This window comes from Schistocerca piceifrons, chromosome 3 (assembly GCF_021461385.2).
Source record: "Schistocerca piceifrons isolate TAMUIC-IGC-003096 chromosome 3, iqSchPice1.1, whole genome shotgun sequence".
In the NCBI taxonomy this organism is placed as follows: Eukaryota; Metazoa; Arthropoda; class Insecta; order Orthoptera; family Acrididae; genus Schistocerca; species Schistocerca piceifrons.
The window spans coordinates 187837001-187860779 of NC_060140.1; the positions used below are offsets into that span (position 1 = coordinate 187837001).

General features: G+C 42.3%; 1 protein-coding gene across 3 annotated transcripts in view; it reads right to left on the reverse strand.

Annotated features, from left to right (window-relative positions):
• Positions 1-23779, reverse strand: part of LOC124788186 (transcriptional regulator ATRX homolog) — a 495869-nt gene that overhangs the window by 136368 nt on the left and 335722 nt on the right. For all 3 annotated transcript variants that reach the window (XM_047255347.1, XM_047255346.1, XM_047255348.1), the window contains one exon: positions 17334-17591. In XM_047255347.1, the coding sequence (XP_047111303.1) occupies positions 17334-17591 (258 nt within the window). The remainder of the gene's footprint in view (positions 1-17333; positions 17592-23779) is intronic.

The window sequence follows — 23779 nt, forward strand, 5'->3', positions numbered from 1 at the left end:
CACAGACCCTGATACACTTACACAAGGAATTACTTATCTGAAACCTAAAGATCAAGCAGACACAGCAAACCCAGCAAAATATCGCCCCATAACATGCCTACCAACAATATACAAAATATTAACTTCAGTCATTAAACAGAAATTAATGACACATACAACACAGAACAAAATTATAAATGAAGAACAAAAAGGCTGTTGCAAAGGAGCACGAGGATGTAAAGAGCAACTGATAATAGATGCAGAGGTGACATATCAAGCTAAAATTAAACAAAGGTCGCTACACTACGCATACATTGATTACCAAAAAGCTTTTGATAGTGTACCCCACTCATGGTTACTACAAATATTGGAAATATACAAAGTAGATCCTAAATTGATACAGTTCCTAAACATAGTAATGAAAAATTGGAAAACCACACTTAATATTCAAACAAATTCAAATAATATCACATCACAGCCAATACAGATTAAGCGTGGAATATACCAAGGAGACTCATAAAGTCCTTCCTGGTTCTGCCTTGCTCTGAACCCACTATCCAACATGCTAAAAAATACAAATTATGGATACAATATTACTGGAACACACCCACACAAAATCACACATTTGCTATACATGGATGATCTAAAACTACTGGCAGCAACAAATCAACAACTCAACCAATTACTAAAGATAACAGAAGGGTTCAGCAATGATATAAGTATGGCTTTTGGAACAGACAAATGTAAGAAAAATAGCATAGTCAAGGGAAAACACACTAAACAAGAAGATTACGTATTGGATAACCACAGCGACTGCATAGAAGCGATGGAAAAAACGGATGCCTATAAATATCTAGGATACAGACAAAAAATAGGAATAGATAATACAAATATTAAAGAAGAACTAAAAGAAAAATATAGACAAAGACTAACAAAAATACTGAAAACAGAATTGACAGCAAGAAACAAGACAAAAGCTATAAATACTTACGCCATACCAATATTGACCTACTCATTTGGAGTAGTGAAATGGAGTAACACAGACCTAGAAGCACTCGATACACTTACACGATCACAATGCCACAAATATAGAATACATCACATACATTCAGCAACAGAAAGATTCACATTAAGCAGAAAGAAAGGAGGAAGGGGATTTATCGACATAAAAAACCTACATTATGGACAGGTAGACAATTTAAGAAAATTCTTTCTAGAACGAGCAGAAACTAGCAAAATACACAAGGCAATCACTCATATAAATACATCGGCTACACCACTGCAATTTCATAACCACTTCTACAACCCTTTAGATCACATAACATCAACAGATACGAAGAAAGTAAATTGGAAAAAGAAAACACTTCATGGCAAGCACCCGTATCATCTAACACAGCCACACATCGATCAAGACGCATCCAACACATGGCTAAGAAAAGGCAATATATACAGTGAGACAGAAGGATTCATGATTGCAATACAGGATCAAACAATAAACACCAGGTATTACAGCAAGCATATTATTAAAGATCCCAATACCACAACGGATAAATGCAGACTTTGTAAACAACAAATAGAAACAGTAGATCACATCACAAGCGGATGTACAATACTAGCAAATACAGAATACCCCAGAAGACATGACAATGTCACAAAAATAATACATCAGCAGCTTGCCTTACAACATAAACTTTTAAAACAACACGTTCCTACATACAAGTATACACCACAAAATGCACTGGAGAATGATGAATACAAATTATACTGGAACAGAACCATTAAAACAGATAAAACAACGCCACATAACAAACCTGACATCATACTCACCAATAAAAAGAAGAAATTAACACAACTAATCGAAATATCCATACCCAATACAACAAATATACAAAAGAAAACAGGAGAAAAAATTGAAAAATACATCCAACTGGCTGAGGAAGTCAAAGACATGTGGCATCAGGATGAAGTTGACATCATACCAATTAGACTATCAACTACAGGAGTCATACCACACAATATCCACCAGTACGTCAATGCAATACAGCTACATCCAAACATATATATACAACTACAGAAATCCGAAATTATTGATACATGTTCAATTACCCGAAAGTTCCTAAATGCAATATAACACATACCGCAGAGTTAAAAGGAAGTGACGCTTGATCAAGGTCCGTGTCACTCCATTTTTAACCGGACTGAACGTCTGAGAAAGTGACGGAAATAATAATAATAAAAGCAACAATAACCACTGTGGTACATAACATAAGTTAATCATCGGTAACACATGGTTTAAGAATCATAAAAGAAGGTTGTGTATGTGAAAGGGACCTGGAGACACTGGAAGGTTTCAGATTGATTATGTAATGGTAAGACATAGATTTAGGAACCAGATTTTAAATTGTAAGACATTTCCATAGGCCGGTGTGGACTCTGACCACAATTTGTCGGTTATGAACTGTACATTAAAACTAAAGAAATTGCAGAAAGGTAGGAAATTCAGATGATGAGACCTGGATAAGCTGAAAGAATCAAGAGGTTATTCAGATGTAGTCCCCAACAATCAGTCTTTTCTTCTCATCCTGCCCATTAAGTGTCCCCTGATCCACAGTTCTGGGTGACATTTCCAAACATTATCCCTCTTCCTATACCTCACCAATCCTTTTCCTTCACCTCTCTTTCAACCGAGAAGAAAGAGCAACTGGCTCTAAAAGCTTGCAAACTTAAATACCTTTATATGTGTGTACCCCTGCCGCTGCTTTATGAGTAGACTTCTTTATCTGTTCAATTACAGTGTATTTTCAGAGGTTCTTGAGAGTTGCAGAGGGAGCATTGGGCAACAATTGACTAAAACAGGGGAAAGGAAAACAGTAGACGGCAAATGGGTATTTCTGTGAGATGAAATGTTGAAGACAGCAGAAGATCAAATAGGTAAAAAGACAACACCCAGTACAAATCCTTGTGTAACACACGAGATACTAAATTTAACTGATGAAAGAAAAAAATATAAACATATAGCAAATGAAGCACGCAAAAGAGAATACAAATGTCAAAAAAATAAGGCTCACAGGAAGGGCAAAATGACTCAGCAGGAATTCTAGAAGACAAATGTAAGCATTTAGAAGTAAATCTCATTAGGGGAAAGATAGAATTTCACTAGGGGAAAGATAGGTACTGCCTATAGGAAAACTGAAGAGACCTTTTGAGAAAAGAGAAGCAGCTATAGAACTATCAAGAGTTCAGATGGAAGACCAGTTTTAGGCAGAGAAGGGGAAGATGAAAGATGGAAGGAGTATGTAGAGAATCTATACAAGGGATATGAACTAGGATGCAGTACTACAGAAATGGAAGGAAACATAGATGAAGATGATATAGGAGATATGATGCTGCGAGAAGAATTTGACAAAGCACTTAAAGGCCTAACTCGAAACAAGGCCCCAGGGAGGGGGGGGGGGGTCAACATTCCGTCAGAACAACTGGCAGCCTGGGAAGAGCCAACCATAGCAAAACTCTTTCATTTGGCCTGCAAGATGTACGAGAGAGATCAAATACCCTCAGACTTCAGGAAAAGTGTAATTCCAAAGAAAGCAGGTGCTGACAAGTGTGAATGTTACTGAACTATCAGTTTAATAAGCCGTGGTTGCAAAATATTAATACAGATTGTTTACAGAAGAATGGAAAACATTGTTCTGGAAAAATGTAGGAACAAATGAGGCAATATGACTCTATAGCTTATCTTAGCAATACGATCCTATGACTAATCTTACAAGGTACGTTCAGGAAAGGCAAACCTATGTATATAGCATTTGTAGATTTAGAGAAATGCTTTTGACCAAAAGGCTATTGTACCAAAATCAGACAGCAGTTACAGACAGGAGTCAAGGAGCATGAAATGGAAGCAGTGGCTGAGAAGGGAGTGAGGTAGGGTTGTAGCATATCCTGATGTTATTCAATCTGTACATTAAGCAAGCAGAAAAGAAAACCAAAGAAACATTTGGAACAGGAATTACAGTCCTGGGAGAAGAACCAAAAACACCATCATCATTTGCGATATTGACTGGAATGTAGCAATAAATTAACAATCATTTCTGAGACGTGGGACTTAGGGAAAGCAGGGAAAGGTGTGAACAGGGCCTAATCAGTTACTGTTGGTTGCACAGAAAACACATACCATTTTTTATATATATATATATATATATATATATATATATATATATATATATATATATATATATATATATATATATATATATAAAAAAATAGAGGGAAACATTCCACGTGGGAAAAATATATCTAAAAAGAAAGATGATGAAACTTACCAAACAAAAGCGAACAAAAGCGCTGGCAGGTCGATAGACACACAAACAAACACAAACATACACACAAAATTCTAGCTTTCGCAACCAATGGTTGCCTCGTCAGGAAAGAGGGAAGGAGAAGGAAAGACAAAAGGATACGGGCTTTAAGGGAGAGGGTAAGGAGTCATTCCAATCCCGGGAGCGGAAAGACTTACCTTAGGGGGAAAAAAGGACAGGTATACACTCGCACACACACACATATCCATCCACACATACACAGACACAAGCAGACATCTGCTTGTGTCTGTGTATGTGTGGATGGATATGTGTGTGTGTGCGAGTGTATACCTGTCCTTTTTTCCCCCTAAGGTAAGTCTTTCCGCTCCCGGGATTGGAATGACTCCTTACCCTCTCCCTTAAAGCCCGTATCCTTTTGTCTTTCCTTCTCCTTCCCTCTTTCCTGACGAGGCAACCATTGGTTGCGAAAGCTAGAATTTTGTGTGTATGTTTGTGTTTGTTTGTGTGTCTATCGACCTGCCAGCGCTTTTGTTTGGTAAGTTTCATCATCTTTCTTTTTAGATATATATATATATATATATATATATATATATATATATATATATATATATATATATATATATATATATATATATATATATATATAAATAATAGAAGGAAACATTCCACGTGGGAAAAATTATATATAAAATCAAAGATGAGGTGACTTACCGAACGAAAGCGCTGGCAGGTCGATAGACACACAAACAAACACAAACATACACACAAAATTCAAGCTTTCGCAACAAACTGTTGCCTCATCAGGAAAGAGGGAAGGAGAGGGGAAGACGAAAGGAAGTGGGTTTTAAGGGAGAGGGTAAGGAGTCATTCCAATCCCGGGAGCGGAAAGACTTACCTTAGGGGGAAAAAAGGACAGGTATACACTCGCACACACGCATATATCCATCCACACATACAGACACAAGCAGACATATTTAAAGACCTTTAAATATGTCTGCTTGTGTCTGTATGTGTGGATGGATATATGCGTGTGTGCGAGTGTATACCTGTCCTTTTTTCCCCCTAAGGTAAGTCTTTCCGCTCCCGGGATTGGAATGACTCCTTACCCTCTCCCTTAAAACCCACTTCCTTTCGTCTTCCCCTCTCCTTCCCTCTTTCCTGATGAGGCAACAGTTTGTTGCGAAAGCTTGAATTTTGTGTGTATGTTTGTGTGTCTATCGACCTGCCAGCGCTTTCGTTCGGTAAGTCACCTCATCTTTGATATTTTTTTATATATATATATATATATATATATATATATATATATATATATATATATATATATATATATATACACACCCTCAAAAATCATTTTAAAAAAATTACTACACTGACAGCTGAAGGCCTTACTAAGAAGGAACTCCAAATTTTTGTCGGCTGGTGGCCACACGCAACTTCAGAATACTCAACAGCTGAAGGCCTGAATCACAAGTGAGGATGGCAGTTACACATTAACAAATACTAAGATATTTTCTTCTTAAACAATCAAGGAACTGTAATAATAACGGCTGAAGGCCTTATTAAGAAGGAATGCAAATTATTTGTCAGCTGAAGGCCACAAGCAATGTTACACACAATCAACGGCTGAAGGCCTGATTAAGGGAAGTTAAAATTATTTGTTGGCTGAAGGTCACAAGCAATTTCAGAATACACAACGGCTGGAGGCCTGAATTACCAATAAAGTGGACAATTACATTTTAAAAATACTAAACCCTTTTTAAGCAATCTTAATAAACTGTAACAAGTTATAGTGACGGCTGAAGACTTTATCAAGACAGAACTGAAAACTATTTGTCGGCTGAAAACCACAAACAATGTTAGAATACACAACAGCTGAAGGCCTGAATTACAAGTGAGGAATGCAGTTACACGTTAAAACATTATGGTACATTTTAAACAATCGTGACAACTTAACCAAGTAAGACAGAGTGTTTCACAGACAGTGCTCCCTGGATCAACCTGAGGAAGGTGACTACAGCTGTGTAAGTGGTGAGACAGCCAGCCAAGAGTAATGTTCACCTAAGGAGGGCACCTCAAACTAGAGACGGTTTAAACGGTGATCGACCTTCTTAGCAAAATCACCTAACCTCAGATAACAAGTACAACGATGAAATAATTCAGGCAAGAGCGGAATGACAGACAGCACTGCATCTCCAGAATCCGGTGTTTAAGACACCCAAAGGCAAAAGGAACCACTATAACCCAGATAGGCAAGGAAAAGAATTATCCATAACCCAATCAAGGAAGCTGACAAATTAAACCCATGCCGGGCAGCATTGGCAAGACGAGGAAAGTACGCTGCCACAATATACGCTAACCTCCAGGGCAGGTAACTGGGGTGTTAGCGGCCACTAGGCAGTAAGATACCACTGGATGCACTTCAGCAATAACACCACTAAATCCAAACTAACATCAAACAGTAGAAGGAGGCTAATAGCTTCCGCCAACCTAAAAGACTCCACTTGTTGCAGTTAGTCTCACCAACCCTGGGAGCAGCAATACACAAACAGCAGCAAGATCTCAAACAGTGGAGGTTTCACTACTGGACAAGGTTCACTCAACTTGAAACGCCCTGGGTTCGGTCGATGGCTACAGCCCCTCGATCCGACAGTGCCCGCATGCCGCCAGCGGTCCTGGCCTGCCCCTCGCACTGCGGACCTCCTCGCTGCTCCGTCTGAATCCGAACTGATGTCCGTTTGCAACTCTCTCCAAATCCAGTACGCACACAGCATTAAAATAACGGCTCATTCAAAACCACAAGATACACACGGATCTGGGAAAACAATTCCACTAGCAACTCACAATAATAAAACCAGTCACTGTGAAACAACACGGATGAATTACAAGTCGACACAAACACAGAGAAGCCAGAAGCGGTCGGAAGACCAAATGGACATTGTCTGCTGCGATGACCAACTGAACGACCAACCAACGGTCGTCCCCACTCAAGTCAGGCACGAGAAAGATCCCAGTATAAATCGTCGACTGACAACTTATTGCCATAAGGGCATTTCCCAACAGGCGGACACGGACACACACACACACACACACACACACACACACACACACACACACACACGCACACACACACACACAGGGGTGAAAATTGCACTACACAAATACCATGGTCCATTCAACTAAAACTCGCTGAATCCGGTCCTCGACGTGGTCATGCACTCTCATGACTACGGGCTTCCGTCGAACAGCGCATGAGTTTCACCAGCGGTCGGCGAGTACTGGCTGTCCGGACCTCACTGCTGCTCCATCCCAATTCAACTCCGTGGACACACAACAACCCAGAAATACTACAGGCTGCTCCAAAGATGGTACCACAGTATGCACTATCGATAAGATCTGTTGTGGCCATTCACGGACAGAAAAGGCGAGCAAGCGTAGTGGCGCCAGTGAACACACTAAGAAAATGAGACGCCCCTACAGATATTACAAGATGCCAAGCTATGAGCGGCATCAACGCGAGCCGCACATGGCTCAATTTCATGAAGATTCCTTGTTATACCTTGATTATACTCTATTATGAATATACTAATATTATTCTCATTATTATTATCATAGTTTATTTCTGAAGAAGTGCAGTGACGAAATATTTCATGAGATTAAAAGAGGGGGGTGGGGACTCCGACAGAGTACGGGCGGATTTCTAGCCTGCTGATACTTACAATAAAGTTGTTGCTGGGAGACTGGCACTCTCCCAAGGTATTCAAACAGACTCATACAATCTTGAACCTTGATTTTTCAAAAACGATTGAGAAGAAAATTGTACTGGAGGGCATTTTTTGCATTTAAATATATACTGCAACCACACAAAAGATGAGTAAAATTGGTAGTTCACTGGATGAGTACTTCCTTTGTCAGTTCATTTATTTCAGCAATTAGTCTTAGGTGACCTGGACTAATAGTTGCACATATTTTTGTAGGTCTAAGAGACCATGTCATGTGCTATTTTTTAATGACACTTTTCTAAACAGCCATTTCAATATAATGTAAAACTTTAGAAATGTGTTTACCCGCTTCTGAAATTGCGTCTACAAAAGTTTACACAATTTAAGCCGTAAATAAAAAACTGATCAATTAATAGAGGGGCTGAGTTGTCAAAAGGCACATACAGATGAATAATAACTGGATTAGCATTTGGACTATTCCTTTCTGGAGCTAAAGCATTTGTGTGTTTGCATGCACATTTGCTAATTGGCAGTTCGAGTAATGTGTGTGTTGGGGTGGGACACTACGAATGTAGTGTGTGGACATACAAGGTGAGAATGTGGGTCTCGCAGGAGGCATGCGTGAGATATTTTTTGAAAGCATAAACAATCAAATCATAGACACATGAAATTGAGTAGATGCGTTAGAATATGGTAGATAATTGATTAACGTAAGAAGGGACACAAATGCTTTCACTCCTTGGAAGACTGACTACAGTAATTTGTGGAACTAAAAGTACAAAAGAATGTGGAGCATATTGGCACTATCACCAGTACTTTAGATGATATTGTAGTACACCATAACGAAGTTCTGAAGTTCAAACCAGAGGGTGCTGTACACCCATGGCATTTTTTTCAAGCAACATAAGGAAAAGTTACCTATGGGTTGGGCAGACACCATGGCAATTAATTTTACTCTTAAACATTTACAACAGCAAACAGTAGATTAGAGTTCCAAATGCAAAACAAAGTTTAAGACACTTAGTCAATTTGAAGTAGCATTTAAATAAAGAATTTGTACGTCCTAGCAAGAGTATTCAAATATATGACGATCGTAAGCCTGACTACGAAAAATACATAAATGATAATCAATATGCAGAGAAGAAATTGAGCATCAATTCCTGTGTGCGTCAGGGAAATCTGACTACTAGTGTAGACACTAATCAAACAATGGGAAATCCTGGACGTTGGTTGGTTTGAGGGATTAAAGGGACCAGACTGCTACGGTCATTGGTCCCTTTTTCCAAATACGAAAAACACCCACAGACAATAAAAACTAACGAAGAAAAGATGACAGACGAAACAGGACAAGAAAAACTTAGACAAAGACCAGACAAAACGAATTAAAATCACACAGAGTGTGACGGTGGTTGACCGACCATAGGAAAAAAGGGGAGAAGCCAACCACCAAGAGACACATTAAAAACTCAGTTTAAAATCGGAGGCCAAAAGCCAGAATCAGCACTAAAAAACATAAACACTCAGATTAAATGATAAAAAAACCTGCCCAAATAAAACGCAAAACTAATTCCACCATGGCAGAGTCATCTATTAAAAGGGCAGGGAGCGTGACAGGCAGCGCAAATGTCTGCCTGAGCACAGCTAAAAGTGGACAGTCCAACAAAATGTGGACCACCATCAATGCCGAGCCGCAGCGACATAGAGGTGCGTCCTCAGGCCGCAATAAGTGGCCGTGCGTCAGCCGAGTGTGCCCAATGCGTAGTCAGCAGAGGGCAACAGACTCCTTGCCAGAGGCTCACAAGGAGGAGCGCCACACAGTCGTCGTCTCCTTGACGGCACGGAGTTTGTTAGGGGTGGTCACACCGTGCCATTCAGCGTCCCAAAGCAAGATAACTTTGCGGCGTAAGACTGCCCTCAAATCAGTCTCTGGGAGGCCAATGTCCAGAGATGGTGAACTGGTGGCCTCTTTCGCCAGGCGGTCAACATTTTCATTGCTGGGTATCCCAACATGGCCTGAGGTCCACACAAAGACCACAGAGCGGCCGCAATGGGCAAGAGTATGCAGGGACTCCTGGATAGTCATAACCAGATGAGAACGAGGGAAACACTGGTCGAGAGCTCGTAAACTGCTCAGGGAATCGCTACAGATCACGAAGGACTCACCTGAGCAGGAGTGGATATACTCTAGGGTACGAAAGATGGTGACCATCTCAGCAGTGTAAACGCTGCAGCCAGCCGGCAATGAACGTTGTTCGGAATGGTCCCCTAGAGTTAGCGCATAACTGACACGACCAGCAACCATCGAGCCGTCGGTGTAAACAACGCCAGAGCCCTGATACATTGCGAGGATGAAAAGAAAGCGGCTGTGGAAGGCCTCCGGAGGGACTGAGTCCTTTGGGCCCTGTGCCAATTCCAGCTGAAGGCGAGGGCGAGGCACACAGCACGGTGGTGTACGCAGAGGTGCCCGGAAAGGAGGCAGAAGAGGTAAAGCCCCAAGCCCGGAGAGAAGCTCTTGGATGCGGACCACAATCGTACATCCAGCCCTGGGCAGACGTTCTGGAAGACAGACGTGCGACTGTGGGAATAGTAGCCGATAGTTAGGATGCCCGGACAAGCTGAAAACATGGGCAGCATAAGCGGCCAGCAAACGTTGGTGCCGTAACTGCAGTGGAGGGACACCTGCCTCCACTAGTATGCTGTCCACAGGGCTGGTACGGAAAGCACCAGCGGCAAGGCGTATCCCGCTGTGGAGGATTGGATCCAGCACCCGCAACGCAGATGGGGATGCTGAGCCATAAGCCAGGCTACCATAATCCAGACGGGACTGGATTAACGCCTGGTAGAGCCGTAACAGGGTAGATCGGTTGGTGCCCCAGCGGGTGTGGCTCAAGCATCGCAGAGCATTTAGATGCCGCCAACACATCTGTTTAAGCTGCCAAATATGAGGCAGCCAAGTCAATCAGGCATCAAAAACCACCCCCAAAAACCTATGTGACTCCACCACAGCAAGAAGTTCGCCGTCAAGATAAAGCCGCGGCTCCGGGTGAACAGTGCGTCGCCGGCAGAAGTGCATAACGCAGGTCTTGGCTGCCGAAAACTGGAACCCATGAGCGACAGCCCAAGACTGCGCATTACAGATAGCGCCCTGTAGCTGACATTCAGCAGCTGCAATGCCAGTAGAGTTATAGTAAAGGCAGAAGTCGTCAGCATACAGGGAAGCGGAGACAGAATTTCCCACCGCTGCAGCGAGCCCGTTTAATGCAATTAAAAACAGGCAGACACTGAGGACAGATCCCTGTGGTACCCCGTTCTCCTGGACTCGGTAGGAACTATGGGAGGCTGCGACTTGCACGCGGAAGGTACGATACGACAGAAAATTTCGGATAAAGATCGGCAGAGGGCCCCGAAGACCCCATCCATGAAGCATAGAAAGGATGTAATGATGCCATGTCGTATCCTACACCTTCCGCATGTCGAAAAAGACAGCAACCAGGTGCTGATGGTGGGCAAAGGCAGTACGGATGGCCGACTCCAGGCTCACAAGATTGTCGGCGGCGGAGCGGCCTTAACGGAACCCACCCTGAGACGGAGCCAGAAGGCCCCGAGACTCCAGTACCCAATTCAACTGCCGGCTCACCATCCGTTCAAGCAACTTGCAAAGAACGTTGGTGAGGCTAATGGGACGGTAGCTGTCCACCTCCAAAGGGTTCTTGCCTGGTTTCAGAATGAGGATAACAATACTTTCCCGCCATTGCGACGGAAACTCACCCTCGACCCAAATACGGTTGTAAAGGTCGAGGAGCCGTCGCTGGCAGTCCACTGAAAGGTGTTTCAGCATCTGACAGTGGATGCCATCTGGCCCAGGAGTGGTATCAGGACAAGCGGCGAGGGCACTGTGAAATTCCCACTCACTGAATGGAACATTGTAGGATTCAGGATGGTGGGTGCGAAAAGAAAGGCGCCGATGTTCCATCCGCTCTTTAATGGAGTGGAAGGCCAGTGGGTAATTGGAAGAAGTGGAACTCAGAGCAAAATGCTCTGCCAAGCTGTTGGCAATTTCGTCGGAGTCTGTACAAACTGCTCCATTCAGTGAGAGCGCAGGGATGCTGACAGGGATCCGATAGCCATAGAGGCGTCGGATCTTGGCCCATACCTGCGATCGAGAGACATGGTGGCCGATGGTGGACACATACCGCTCCCAGCACTCCTGCTTGCGTTGGCGGATAAGGCGGCGGGCCCGCGCACGCAGCCATATGAAGGTGATGAAGTGTTCAATGGAGGGATGTCGCTTGTGACGCTGTAGCGCCCGCCAGCGATCTTTAATCGCCTCAGCGATCTCAGGCGACCACCAAGGCACAGTCCTCCTCCGAGGGGACCCAGAAGAACGGGGAATGGAAGATTCTGCGGCAGTAACGATGCTGGTGGTGACCGAGTGAACCACCGCATCAAAATGGTTCAAATGGCTCTGAGCACTATGGGACTTAACAGCTGCGGTCATCAGTCCCCCAGAACTTAGAACTACTTAAACCTAACTATCCTAAGGACATCACACACATCCATGCCCGAACCTGCGACCGTAGCAGTCACGCGGTTCCGGACTGAGCGCCTAGAACCGCGAGACCACCGCGGCCGAACCACCGCATCCATGGCGTCATTAGAGAGAGGCTCAATAGCGGCAATGGAGGAGAACAAGTCCCAGTCAGCCTTATTCATAGCCCATCTGCTAGGGCGCCCAGAAGAGTGATGCTGTGGCAGTGACAGTAAGATCGGAAAGTGGTCACTACCACACAGGTCGTCATGCACTCTCCATTGGACAGAAGGTAAGAGGCTAGGGCTGCAGATCGAAAGGTCGATGGCAGAGTACGTGCCATGCGCCACGCTGAAGTGAGTGACGGCACCATCATTTAAAATCGAAAGATCGAGCTGTGCCAATAAATGCTCAATTGTGGTGCCTCAACCTGTTGCCACTGACCCACCCCACAGAGAATTATGGGCATTGAAGTCACCCAATAACAAGAAAGGTGGCGGCAATTGGGCTATCAGTGCAGCGAGGACATGCTGTGGGACATCACCATCCGGTGGAAGGTAAAGACTGCAGACCCGAACAGCGACAGCCTCTAAAGCTGTTTGTAGAGGGACAGACTCGCTGTGAAGAGAGTTAAACATACATGCAGACGCCACCAGACACCCTTTCATAAGCTGACCGGTTCTTATAATAACCCCGATAGCCACGGAGGGCGGGGTTTCGCATTGCTGGAAACCAAGTTTCCTGAAGAGCAATGCAGAAGAAAGGGCGAAGGCTGATAAGATGTCGGAGCTCAGCTAGATGGTGGAAGAAACCGCTGCAGTTCCACTGGAGGATGATATTGTCCATGGCTGAGAAAGGTGTGAAGGGACTGGGAAGGCAATTTACACCGCTTGTTCACTTGCTGCCACCGATTCAGTACCCGCGCAAGTGACATCCATGGCGTCTGAGGGACCAGCGAGATCCAGGTCTTCAGCACACGCCAGAATCTTGAGCTCGTCCTCAGACACTGAGCTTGTAGGAAGCGTTGGGACGGGTGCCACTGCAATGTCGGGCTTCTTGGGTACCTTTTTCTTTTTCGGCTTATCTCGCTGTGCCTTCAGTGGTTCAGGCTGGGAGAGCTTCACTGGGTCAGTCTCAGGGATAGACGACGACCGTGAGGCCCTACGACCAGGGACTGGTGGTTGTTTGAGCCACTTGCGGGTGTCCACTTGTGTACCGGTCGGAACTTGCGAAGGGAGGTCCCCAAGGGACCCCTTCCTGGCAAGAGCTCTCCGGCTGGGAAGGGGAGCTGATGTCCCCGATGGTTGGGGGGGGGGCGTTGCTCCTGAAGTAGATGGAGCAGGAGCAACAGGGAGTTTAGTGCCCCCTACCATCAAGGGGGCAGGTGTGGTCCTTCGACTCTTGAGAGCTGACTGGAGCTGATGGAACTGTAGCAGGAGTGACAGTTGCGGCATAAGAATATGCCATACGCACTGGATGAAGCCGATCATATTTCCGCTTAGCCTCAGTGTACGTCAGTCGGTCCAGGGTCTTCATTTCCATTATTTTCCTTTCCTTCTGCAGAATCGGACAGTCCGGCGAGCAAGGCGGATGGGCTCTCCGCAGTTGACACAGATGGGAGACGGGGCACAGGGAGTATCAGGATGGGATGGTTGATCACAATTGCGAGATACGAGGCTGGAAGCACAGCGTGAAGACATATGGCCGAAGTTCCAACACTTGAAACACCGCATTGGGGGAGGGATATATGGCTTGACATCACAACACTACACCATCACCTTGACCTTCTCAGGTAATGTGTCATCCTCGAAGGCCAAGATGAAGGCACCGATGGCAACTTGACGATCCCTCGGACCCTGGTGGACGCGCCTGACGAAATGGACACCTCGTCACTCTAAGTTGGCGCGCAGCTCGTCATCGGACTGTAAAAGGAGATCCCTGTGGAAAATAATGCCCTGGACCATATTCAAACTTTTATGGGGCGTGATAGTAACGGAGACATCCCCCAGCTTATTACAAGCGAGCAAGACCCATGACTGGGCAGAGGATGCCGTTTTTATCAATACCAAACCGGACCGCATTTTGGACAAGCCCTCCACCTCCCCAAACTTGTCCTCTAAATGCTCTACAAAGAACTGAGGCTTCACAGATATAAAGGATTCCCCATCAGCTCTGGTACAGACAAGATACCTGGATGAATACGTCTCACTTTCATTCATTGCCTTTCGTTCCTCCCATGGTGTGGCCAGGGAGGGGAACGATTTGGGGTCATAAACGTTACCTTTAAAATGAGCTCTCGAACGCTTAGAGACTGCTGGTGGCTGGCCACTAGCAAGAGAAGATGTGCCACGCTTCACTGCGTGTCATCCACCCTGATGCCACCTATTCCGACCAAGGGCCCTCCCCACGGGCGCCACCCAGCCACAGCAAAGGCCACGTGGCAGGATGACCATTGCTGGGAGTCCCGATGCCCCAGGGAGATGGGCATCTATTCCTTGGCATACGTGGGGAGCTAACGGCGCAGGCATCAGTAGAGCGATCCCTGTGTTGTCAGGGGGCTACAGCCAACAGGGTACATGGTGAATAAAGACACTAAGATATTTATTACTTATAAGCGTTATTCTAATTGATACCGGGTAATTATAATTAAACTGATAGTGTTCTAAGTGCCACATAGCAGGCTGTATATGTTGCAGTATGCTGAACCATCATAAGTATGTTCATTAATCAGTGTGCTCAAGGAGTATGCTGAAAATAATAATGGTTCCTCTTTCTGCCACCAGGTGAAAATATGGCACTGTAAGCAGTCAGAATTTGAAATGTTTCCTGCTTTGATGTCGGTACACTGTTTGTTGTTTGGTGACACATATTGATTTCTTTCGTGAAGTGATTGTTGGTCTGAAAGGTTAAAATGCTTGAAGTTTTTTATGAAACACAATGGTTCTCAAGAGGAAAGATCATGCACTGCTGCTAAAGTTGTTTTATCAGAACGGCAGCAATTCAGGAATATCACTGACAGTAACAGCTGTGAAGAGGTCCCATGCCAATAAATGGGCTAAAAAATATAATAAAGAAATTTGAACAAACAGGTGAATTGTGTGGTACACCAGGAAGAGGTAGGCAGCCCCTTCACAGGGCTGTTGCTATAGCCGACCATCCAGCACATGCCTCAAATTCTGCAGTTACTGCTCATTCTGTGTCATGGGAACTGTCTCTCCTCTGGTCAACAGTTCAAATGATTTTGCAATGAGTTTCACAATGGTATCCCTACAAGATTCAGAACATGCACCAAATGATGCCCCAAGATAGGATACAGTGCCATGACTTCACCCTTTGTTTTTTGGCACGCATGGAAATGGATGGCTAGTGACTGGGGAATATTCTTTGGGCGGATGAGGCACATATTACTCTGCACAGTACTGTGAATGCACAGAACTGTTGCTTATGGGGTTCTGCTCAGCCATATGTTGTGCAGGAACATCCCCTGCACTCAGCTCATGTGACTATGTGGTGTGGTTTCACAAGCTCCTGCATTTTCGATCTGAAGTTGGGCTGGGGAAGGCTAACCAAAGACTGCGTTTCATTGGCAGGACACTTAGAAAATGTAACAGACCTACTAAGGAGACTGCCTACACTACGCTTGTCCATCCTCTTTTAGAATACTGTTGCGTGGTGTGCGATCCTTACCAGATAGGACTGACTGAGCACATCAAAAAAGTTCAAAGAAAGGCAGCATGTTTTGCATTATCGCGAAATATAGGAGAGAGTGTCACAGAAATGATACAGGATTTGGGATGGACATCATTAAAAGAAAGGCGTTTTTCGTTGCGACGGAATCTTCTCACGAAATTCCAATCACCAACTTTGTCCTCCGAATGGCAAAATATTTTGTTGACACCGACTTACATAGGGAGGAACGATCACAAAGATAAAATAAGGGAAATCAGAGCTCGTACAGAAAAATATAGGTGTTCATTCTTCCCACGCGCTATACGAGATTGGAATAATAGAGAATTGCGAAGGTGGTTCGATGAACCCTCTGCCAGGCACTTAAATGTGATTTGCGGAGTATCCATGTAGATGTAGATATGCTTTCCTTACTACCAGTGTAATGTACCCTTTCCTTTTCATATTGCTTTGCAACATTATGCCTAAATAATTAATCGAAGTGACTGTGTCAAGTTGAACCCTACCAACACTGTATTTGAATGTTACAGGACCACTTTTCCTACTCATCCATATCAACTTACATGTTTGTGCATCTACAGCAATCTGCCATTCATCACACCAACAAGAAATTTTGTCTAAATCATCTTGTACAGTCCTATAATCACTCAATGAAGACACCTTCTGGTACACCACAGCAAACAGCCATAAAATGCTGATCACCCTGTCCATCAAGTGAGTTAGGTATATAGAGGGAGGGAGGGAAGAGGAAAAGGGGGGAGGGGTGGAAGAGGGTCCTATCACACTTCCCTGGGGCACTCCTGATGATACCCTTATCTCTGATCAACACTCATTGCCAAGGACCACACACTGGGTCATACTGATAAGTGGGCTCTTACTGATGTTCTATGGAAATCTGACATTATACTGTAATCACCACAATAACGTCACATGCCCTCTCAACCTGTCTGATTTTGTCTCACCCCCCCTCCCCACTTCCTCTGTGTCATTCACTTTTTTTGTCAAGCATTGTGTGTGCATATATCACCAATCTAGCATTATATTAGAAACTCATTCTAATCAGTTATTATTAGATAAAAACATAATGGTCCCATAAAACAGTACCTTCTTTTCTTCATCTTTCTCCTTTTTGTCGGCATCCATACGTATTACACGTGGATGAGTCCATATTCGCTGAAGTGCTTGAAAATCTGCAAAGAGTTTGGCACCCTTGCCACGTGTAGGTTCATTTAGTTCACTTGCTGCACTAAAGTTGTCCAAATAATAACGGTATAGTTTTACCTGTGTCTCAGACAGACGAACAGAAATGACATATTCATGTTTTGGTGGCAGAAATGGTGTCAGAACACCATAATCAAATCTCTGCAACAAAATTGAAATTCTATTAGCATATGTACACAGTAACCAAATAAGAAAATTTCTATAAAAGACACAATGACTGACTATTCTCTATCAGAATCTAAGTTCTGTAACAAATACGCAACAAATATTCGTAACACATAAAACTAGCTCAATGGATCCATGGTTAAAGGCCAGACAACAATCCAGATTTTGATCCACAGCCACCCCTATGATTTTTTCTGCCACTAATCACTAATTTCACGCCTGGCAATGATTTATTAATGTGAGAAATGCTACATAATTCTGTAGTTTGGAGTCCCCCAACAATTGGCTGGTTAATTTAGCGCAAAGGTTGAAGGAAGGAGCAACTGAGTGCTGCCTATAATAGGACTTGTCTAATAAAGCATTGTAGTTTCCAAACTAACAACTGTATTGAGGAAAATATTCATTTTTTTTTAACACAGCTAACTAAAAACAAAACATTGTGTTTCAAAAATTTTTTAAACACTTTGGGGACAGGTTTCTTATACCAAAACAAGGAAAAAAGTCCATTTAAACATATGTCTGAAAATCCTCCACTTGCGAGTTATTAATACAAACTGACGTTCAATGGCTTTCTAGGTACAGCCCAACAATTTCACTTATCTATGCACCGTTTGAATTATTGTATCCTAGACAGCGTTGCGTTGCCAGAGAGCTCTATTTACATTCGTCATTCGTCTGTCTTCAATGTGTCCATAGTGTACTTGTAATACAGGTAGTGCATTAACCAAAAGTGCTCCATTCTAATATGGCAGGATATTCATTTAATGTGCAGGCAGTACATAATTTTTATGTACGGCTGCGTGACTGGTAATGGACACAATGCTGCATGGATATATTAGATGGCATCCCTAAACTGAAGACAGTCAAGTGATGCAACCTTTGGTGCTATGTTCCATTACATTGCCAAGACAGGATCCACAGCACCGCAGGCTATTGATTGAGGAAGATTACATGTTTCCTGTATGACTGACTAGGAAGAGCAGCTTCTATGGGTTGTCAAAGAAGAGCCAGCTATCAGTGCAGGACAAGTGGGCCTAGCATGTGGTACATCACCATGTTCTGCATGGAGGATACATCAGAAGCAACTATTGTATCCATTTCAACTTCAACATGTGCAGGGCCTTATGCGTGCCGATCACCCACGGCAGGCTGCACAAACTGTCACTCTGTTGTTTGTCTCTTCAGTTTTCTTTACAGATGAGGCAATGTTTGGAAGAGATGGATAAAAAATATCCACAACAAACACATATGGGCCAACTGCAATCCCCATGCTGTAGTATAGGCTAGACAGCAGCATCAGTTTAAGATTAATATGTGGGTTGGAACTGTAGGTGACTGGTAGGGCCATACGTTCTCCCATCTTATAGATGCTGTCTACAGGGACTCTTATCAGAATACCCTCCAACGTCTACTAGAAGATGTGCCCCTGAAAATAAGAAGAAACATGTGGTTTATCCATAAAGGAGCTCCATCACAATTTAATCTCAATGTTCGAGACACACTGTTTTGTATCTACTATGAGAAATGCGTAGGCAGAGCAAGACCAGTTCCAAGGCCTGCATGTTCTCCTAACCATCTCTTGGGACACCTTACACAACTGGTATACACAGCAGAGCACCCAAATGGAAAAAAATCTTCACCGATGTGTCACAGAAGCATGCACAACCACTCCAAACTGTCAGGGACTATTTGAAAGGTTGTAACAGTTCATGATTTGACAAGTGACAATGTATTTAGAAGCAAGAGGAGGTTATTTAAAGCATTTGTTATGAGTTTAAGAACTGTTGAGCTTCAATCACCTAAATTGTAAACTTTCATTAATAACTCAAAAATGAAGGGTTTTCAGATATATGTGTATATTAATTTTTTTCTTGTTTTGGTGAAAGGACTGTGCCCCCGAAGTTTGTAGAAGTATTTTGAAACACTCTGTATATCAGCGAGAACTAGCTAAGCCAACACCCCCTCATCTTTGTCATCCCCAAGCGTGCAATATTTATGAGACATCAGCAACAGTAATGACTGTGTTCTGACAATTACAGCACAAGATCACAACATATCGGATATTTAAAATGCATATCTCTAATAGCAGAACATTTATCTTAAGATCTCTCTAATGTAAGCCACATTCAAATGATTCAAAATAATATCACAGAGTATTTCTTCCAAGTAAAAAAATTAAAAAATAATAAAACGGTCATCTATAGGTTTATATGACAGATGCAAAAGTGCCTCGACCTGGGAACCTCAGCATATATCTATGTTTCAGTCATTTTGTGAGCATGTAAAGTGCTATGATGGATACCATATGGGTGGAGCTTAGGCATCAAAGGTTGAAAACAAAATTGACTCGGAAAATGTGTGTGCCAACTATTAGACTACAACGCACATGCGTTAACTTTTATTCAAACTGGTGTATGGGACATGGAAGTTTGTCCATCAGTGAAACAAATAAAATTCTACCATTTATCTTCAGGGGTTTTCTTTCTTTTTTCCCCCCTTCTCTACTCAAAAATCTAACTATACTTGTGACAATATTACTACTACACTTGTGTTTGCTTAAATTGTAAATATGTTTGGGGATTTCTGTCTTGAGTAAAATACTGTATACAGAACAGTTTAGAGTTGCCATAATGTGAACAAATGAAAGTTGGAGCAAAAAATAAAATTGTTGTTCTACGTTTGCAAATATTACAAATTTCAGATAAAGTGAAACATTGTTTCATTCACAAGGTCATACTTCCAAAAACAATTCCAAAAACCAGATTTCTCAAAGAAAGTTAATAAAGTTGTAACAGCAGTTCAGCATAAGCAGCAATAAAATAACCATAATCTGCATAGTGCAAATAATAGCTTAAATATTGGTAAATACAAAATGAGGCCAATTTTTGCTTCACAGAAAGTATGTATAAGATAAAAACATCATTATTTGCAGATAGAACACTGTATTTAAATACTGCCAGCACTATACAATGCAGAAAGCAATACTAGCAACCAAATGTACAGCTAACATGTGTTTTGTACAAAATGAAAGTGCGACTGATGAGTATTATACCACTTGCATTAATTTGTTTACACAATATTATTTTTTGTATTAAGTAAATTGAGAAGAAACCCGCTGCTGATAATGTAACAGCATCAAAATACGTATTGTGAAATAATTCATTTACGTATTGTGAAATAATTCATTATCTGATAGAGGGATAAACATAAATCATAGCAAAACTTCCTGGCACATTAAAACTGTGAGAGTCGTGCTTGGATAACTCCGTCAGTAAAGCACTTGCCCACGAAAGGCAAAGGTCCTGAGTTCGCGTCTTGGTCCAGCACACAGTTTTAATCTGCCAGAAAGTTTCATATCGGCACACACTCTACTGCTGAGTGAAAATCTCATTCTGGAAACATCCCCCAGATTGCGGCTAAGCCATGTCTCTGCAATATCATTTCTTCCAGGAGTGCTAGTTCTGCAAGATTTGCAGAAGAGATTCTGTGAATTTTGGAAGGTGGCAGATGAGGAACTGGCAGAATTGAAGTTGTGCTGGTAGCTCAGTTGGTAGAGCACTTGCCTGCTAAAGGCAAAGGTCCCCGATTTCAAGTATCAATCTGGCACACAGTTTTAATCTGTCAGGAAGTTTCGTATCAGCGCATACTCCGCTGAAGAGTGAAAATCTCCTGGAAACATCCCTCAGGCTGTGGCTAAGCCATTTCTCAACAATATCCTTTCTTGCAGGAGTGCTTGTTCTGCAAGGTTCGCAGAAGAGCTTCTGTGAAGTTTAGAAGGTAGGAGATGAGGTACTGGCAGAACTGAAGTTGTGATTACAACGACTGAAGCAGCAGCAATATCCCATAAAATACCACATTATAGTCATCATGAAATATTAGTCATGCTCAGTACATTAATGTAATATATAATCTGAACAGTTGCCTAATGATGAACTGAGACTTAAAACGAATAATAAAATGTCTTAATTAGAAATACAATGCAGAAAATATTAAGTAATACTCATTTTCTAACAGGTACCGCTATATTGTGAAATTTAATTTTCAAGAAACATTACTTTTTGAGACTATACAAATGGTGTAATGGGCTGGAGCGAAGCTGAGCATCTGAAGCATGTATCAACTAGTAAATACTGGCATTTTTTTCAGCACCATTTGCTGAACATCTTCTGATGCCTTCAACACAGCGCATCTGACTGCAGATCAAAATACATATATGTACCAGTATATTTTGACCACATCTGCCCTGTCTCTCTAACATTATTTAAGTTCAAACGAAAATATTGTAATATCAAGACAGTAAAGGCATTGACTTCTCTTCCAAAAAGATATTCTAATGTGAATACTGCAAAGCCAATGTATTCTCTTTTGGAAAAGCGTATTTGAATGCAAATATTGTAATTATTTACAAGACAAGAAAAACAAAAATGCAAAATAAGAAACCAAAAAACCTGATGCCACTCTGAATAGTAATGCCCATTTTCCCTAAGAGGGTCATAATGTCTGGCCATTGTGGCCCGAGACAGAGCATGTGCATGCGAGTTCTGTTGTGTGAACTTCTGCAGTTTCCTACTTCCAAAGAAAGACTTTTTTGTCAGAAAACTTAACTGTTTACCCCCCCCCCCCCCCCCCTTTTTTTTACCTGTCTGCAATTTAACACCTTCTCTATGCAGAGAGTAGAAATCTATCCTTTTCATAATATTATTGTTATTCCATTCTGGACTTAAAATTATTTGTTTTTAGAATAGTTTACAATACATGAGATGGGATGAAATTTATAGCGAACCAAATGCTTACATAAAATTTAATCTATTAAGTGATAAATAAATGTCATATCTGAAAATAGCTTCTGTGTGAGCCAATCAGAAAGGACATTAAACAGCCATGTAAAAAACCATGGATTAATACAGGGATTAAGATATCTTGTGAAAGGCGAAGAGAAATATGTCTGTTGGCAAGAACAACTATGGATCCTGCAGCAGTTTTGCACACCACAAAAACTACCGAAAATTACTGAATTTTGTAGTGAAATGAGAGACAGGGTAAAACACAACAGAACAAGATAACATCACTATTGAATTACACGGAAGGGCTATAAATGACCACTCACAGGTGGCAGATATGTTTAATAATCCATTCTTACATGCAGTAGAAAATATTGGGACAAACAGTTGAAGAGAAAAATCAATCATATGGATGTCTCACACTCTTCTTCTAAAATTGAGAAAATTATATATTCTCTAAAAAATGAAAGTGCATCTGTATTTGATGGCATTCAACACAGTGCTAAAAACCTGTTCCTGTTTAATGAGTGCTGTCTCTTCTGAAACATGTAATGCATCACTAGCTCTCAGCATTTTTCCAGAGAGACTGAAATATGCCGTTGTCAAGCTCCTCTAGAAGAAAGGTGATATGAGAGATGTCAGTAACTCCTGACCTGTTTCACTACTGACATCATTCACCAAAATTTTTGAGAAGATCATGACTCAGAATAGTATCCTACCTGAACAACAATAATGTTGTTGTTGTTGTTGTTGTTGTTGTTGTTGTGGTCTTCAGTCCTCAGACTGGTTTGATGCAGCTCTCCATGCTACTCTACCCTCTGCATCTCAAAGTAACTACTACAACCTATCTCTCTGATCTGCTAACTGTATTCACCTTTTGGTCTCCCTCTACGATTTTTACCCTCCACACTTCCCTCCAGTATTAAATTGATGATCCCTTGATGCCTCAGTATCAGTCCTACGAACCGATCCCTTCTTTTAGTCAAGGAGTGCCACAAATTTCTCTTTTCCCCAATTCTATTCAGTACCTCCTCACTAGTCCGTGATCTACATATCTTATCTTCAGCATTCTTCTGCATCACCACATTTCGAAAGCTTCTATTCTCTTCCTGTCTAAACTGTTTATTGTCCATGTTTCACTTCCATACAGAGCTACACTCCATACAAATACTTTCAGGAAGGACTTCCTGTCACTTAAATCTATACCCAATGTTAACAAATTTCTCTTCTTCAGAAACGCTTTTCGCCATTAGCAATCTATATTTTATATCCTCCCTACCTCGACAATCATCAGTTATTTTGCTTCCCAAATAGCAAAACTCATCTACTACTTTACCAGTCTGATTTCTTAATTTAATTCCCTCAGGATCGCCTGATTTAATT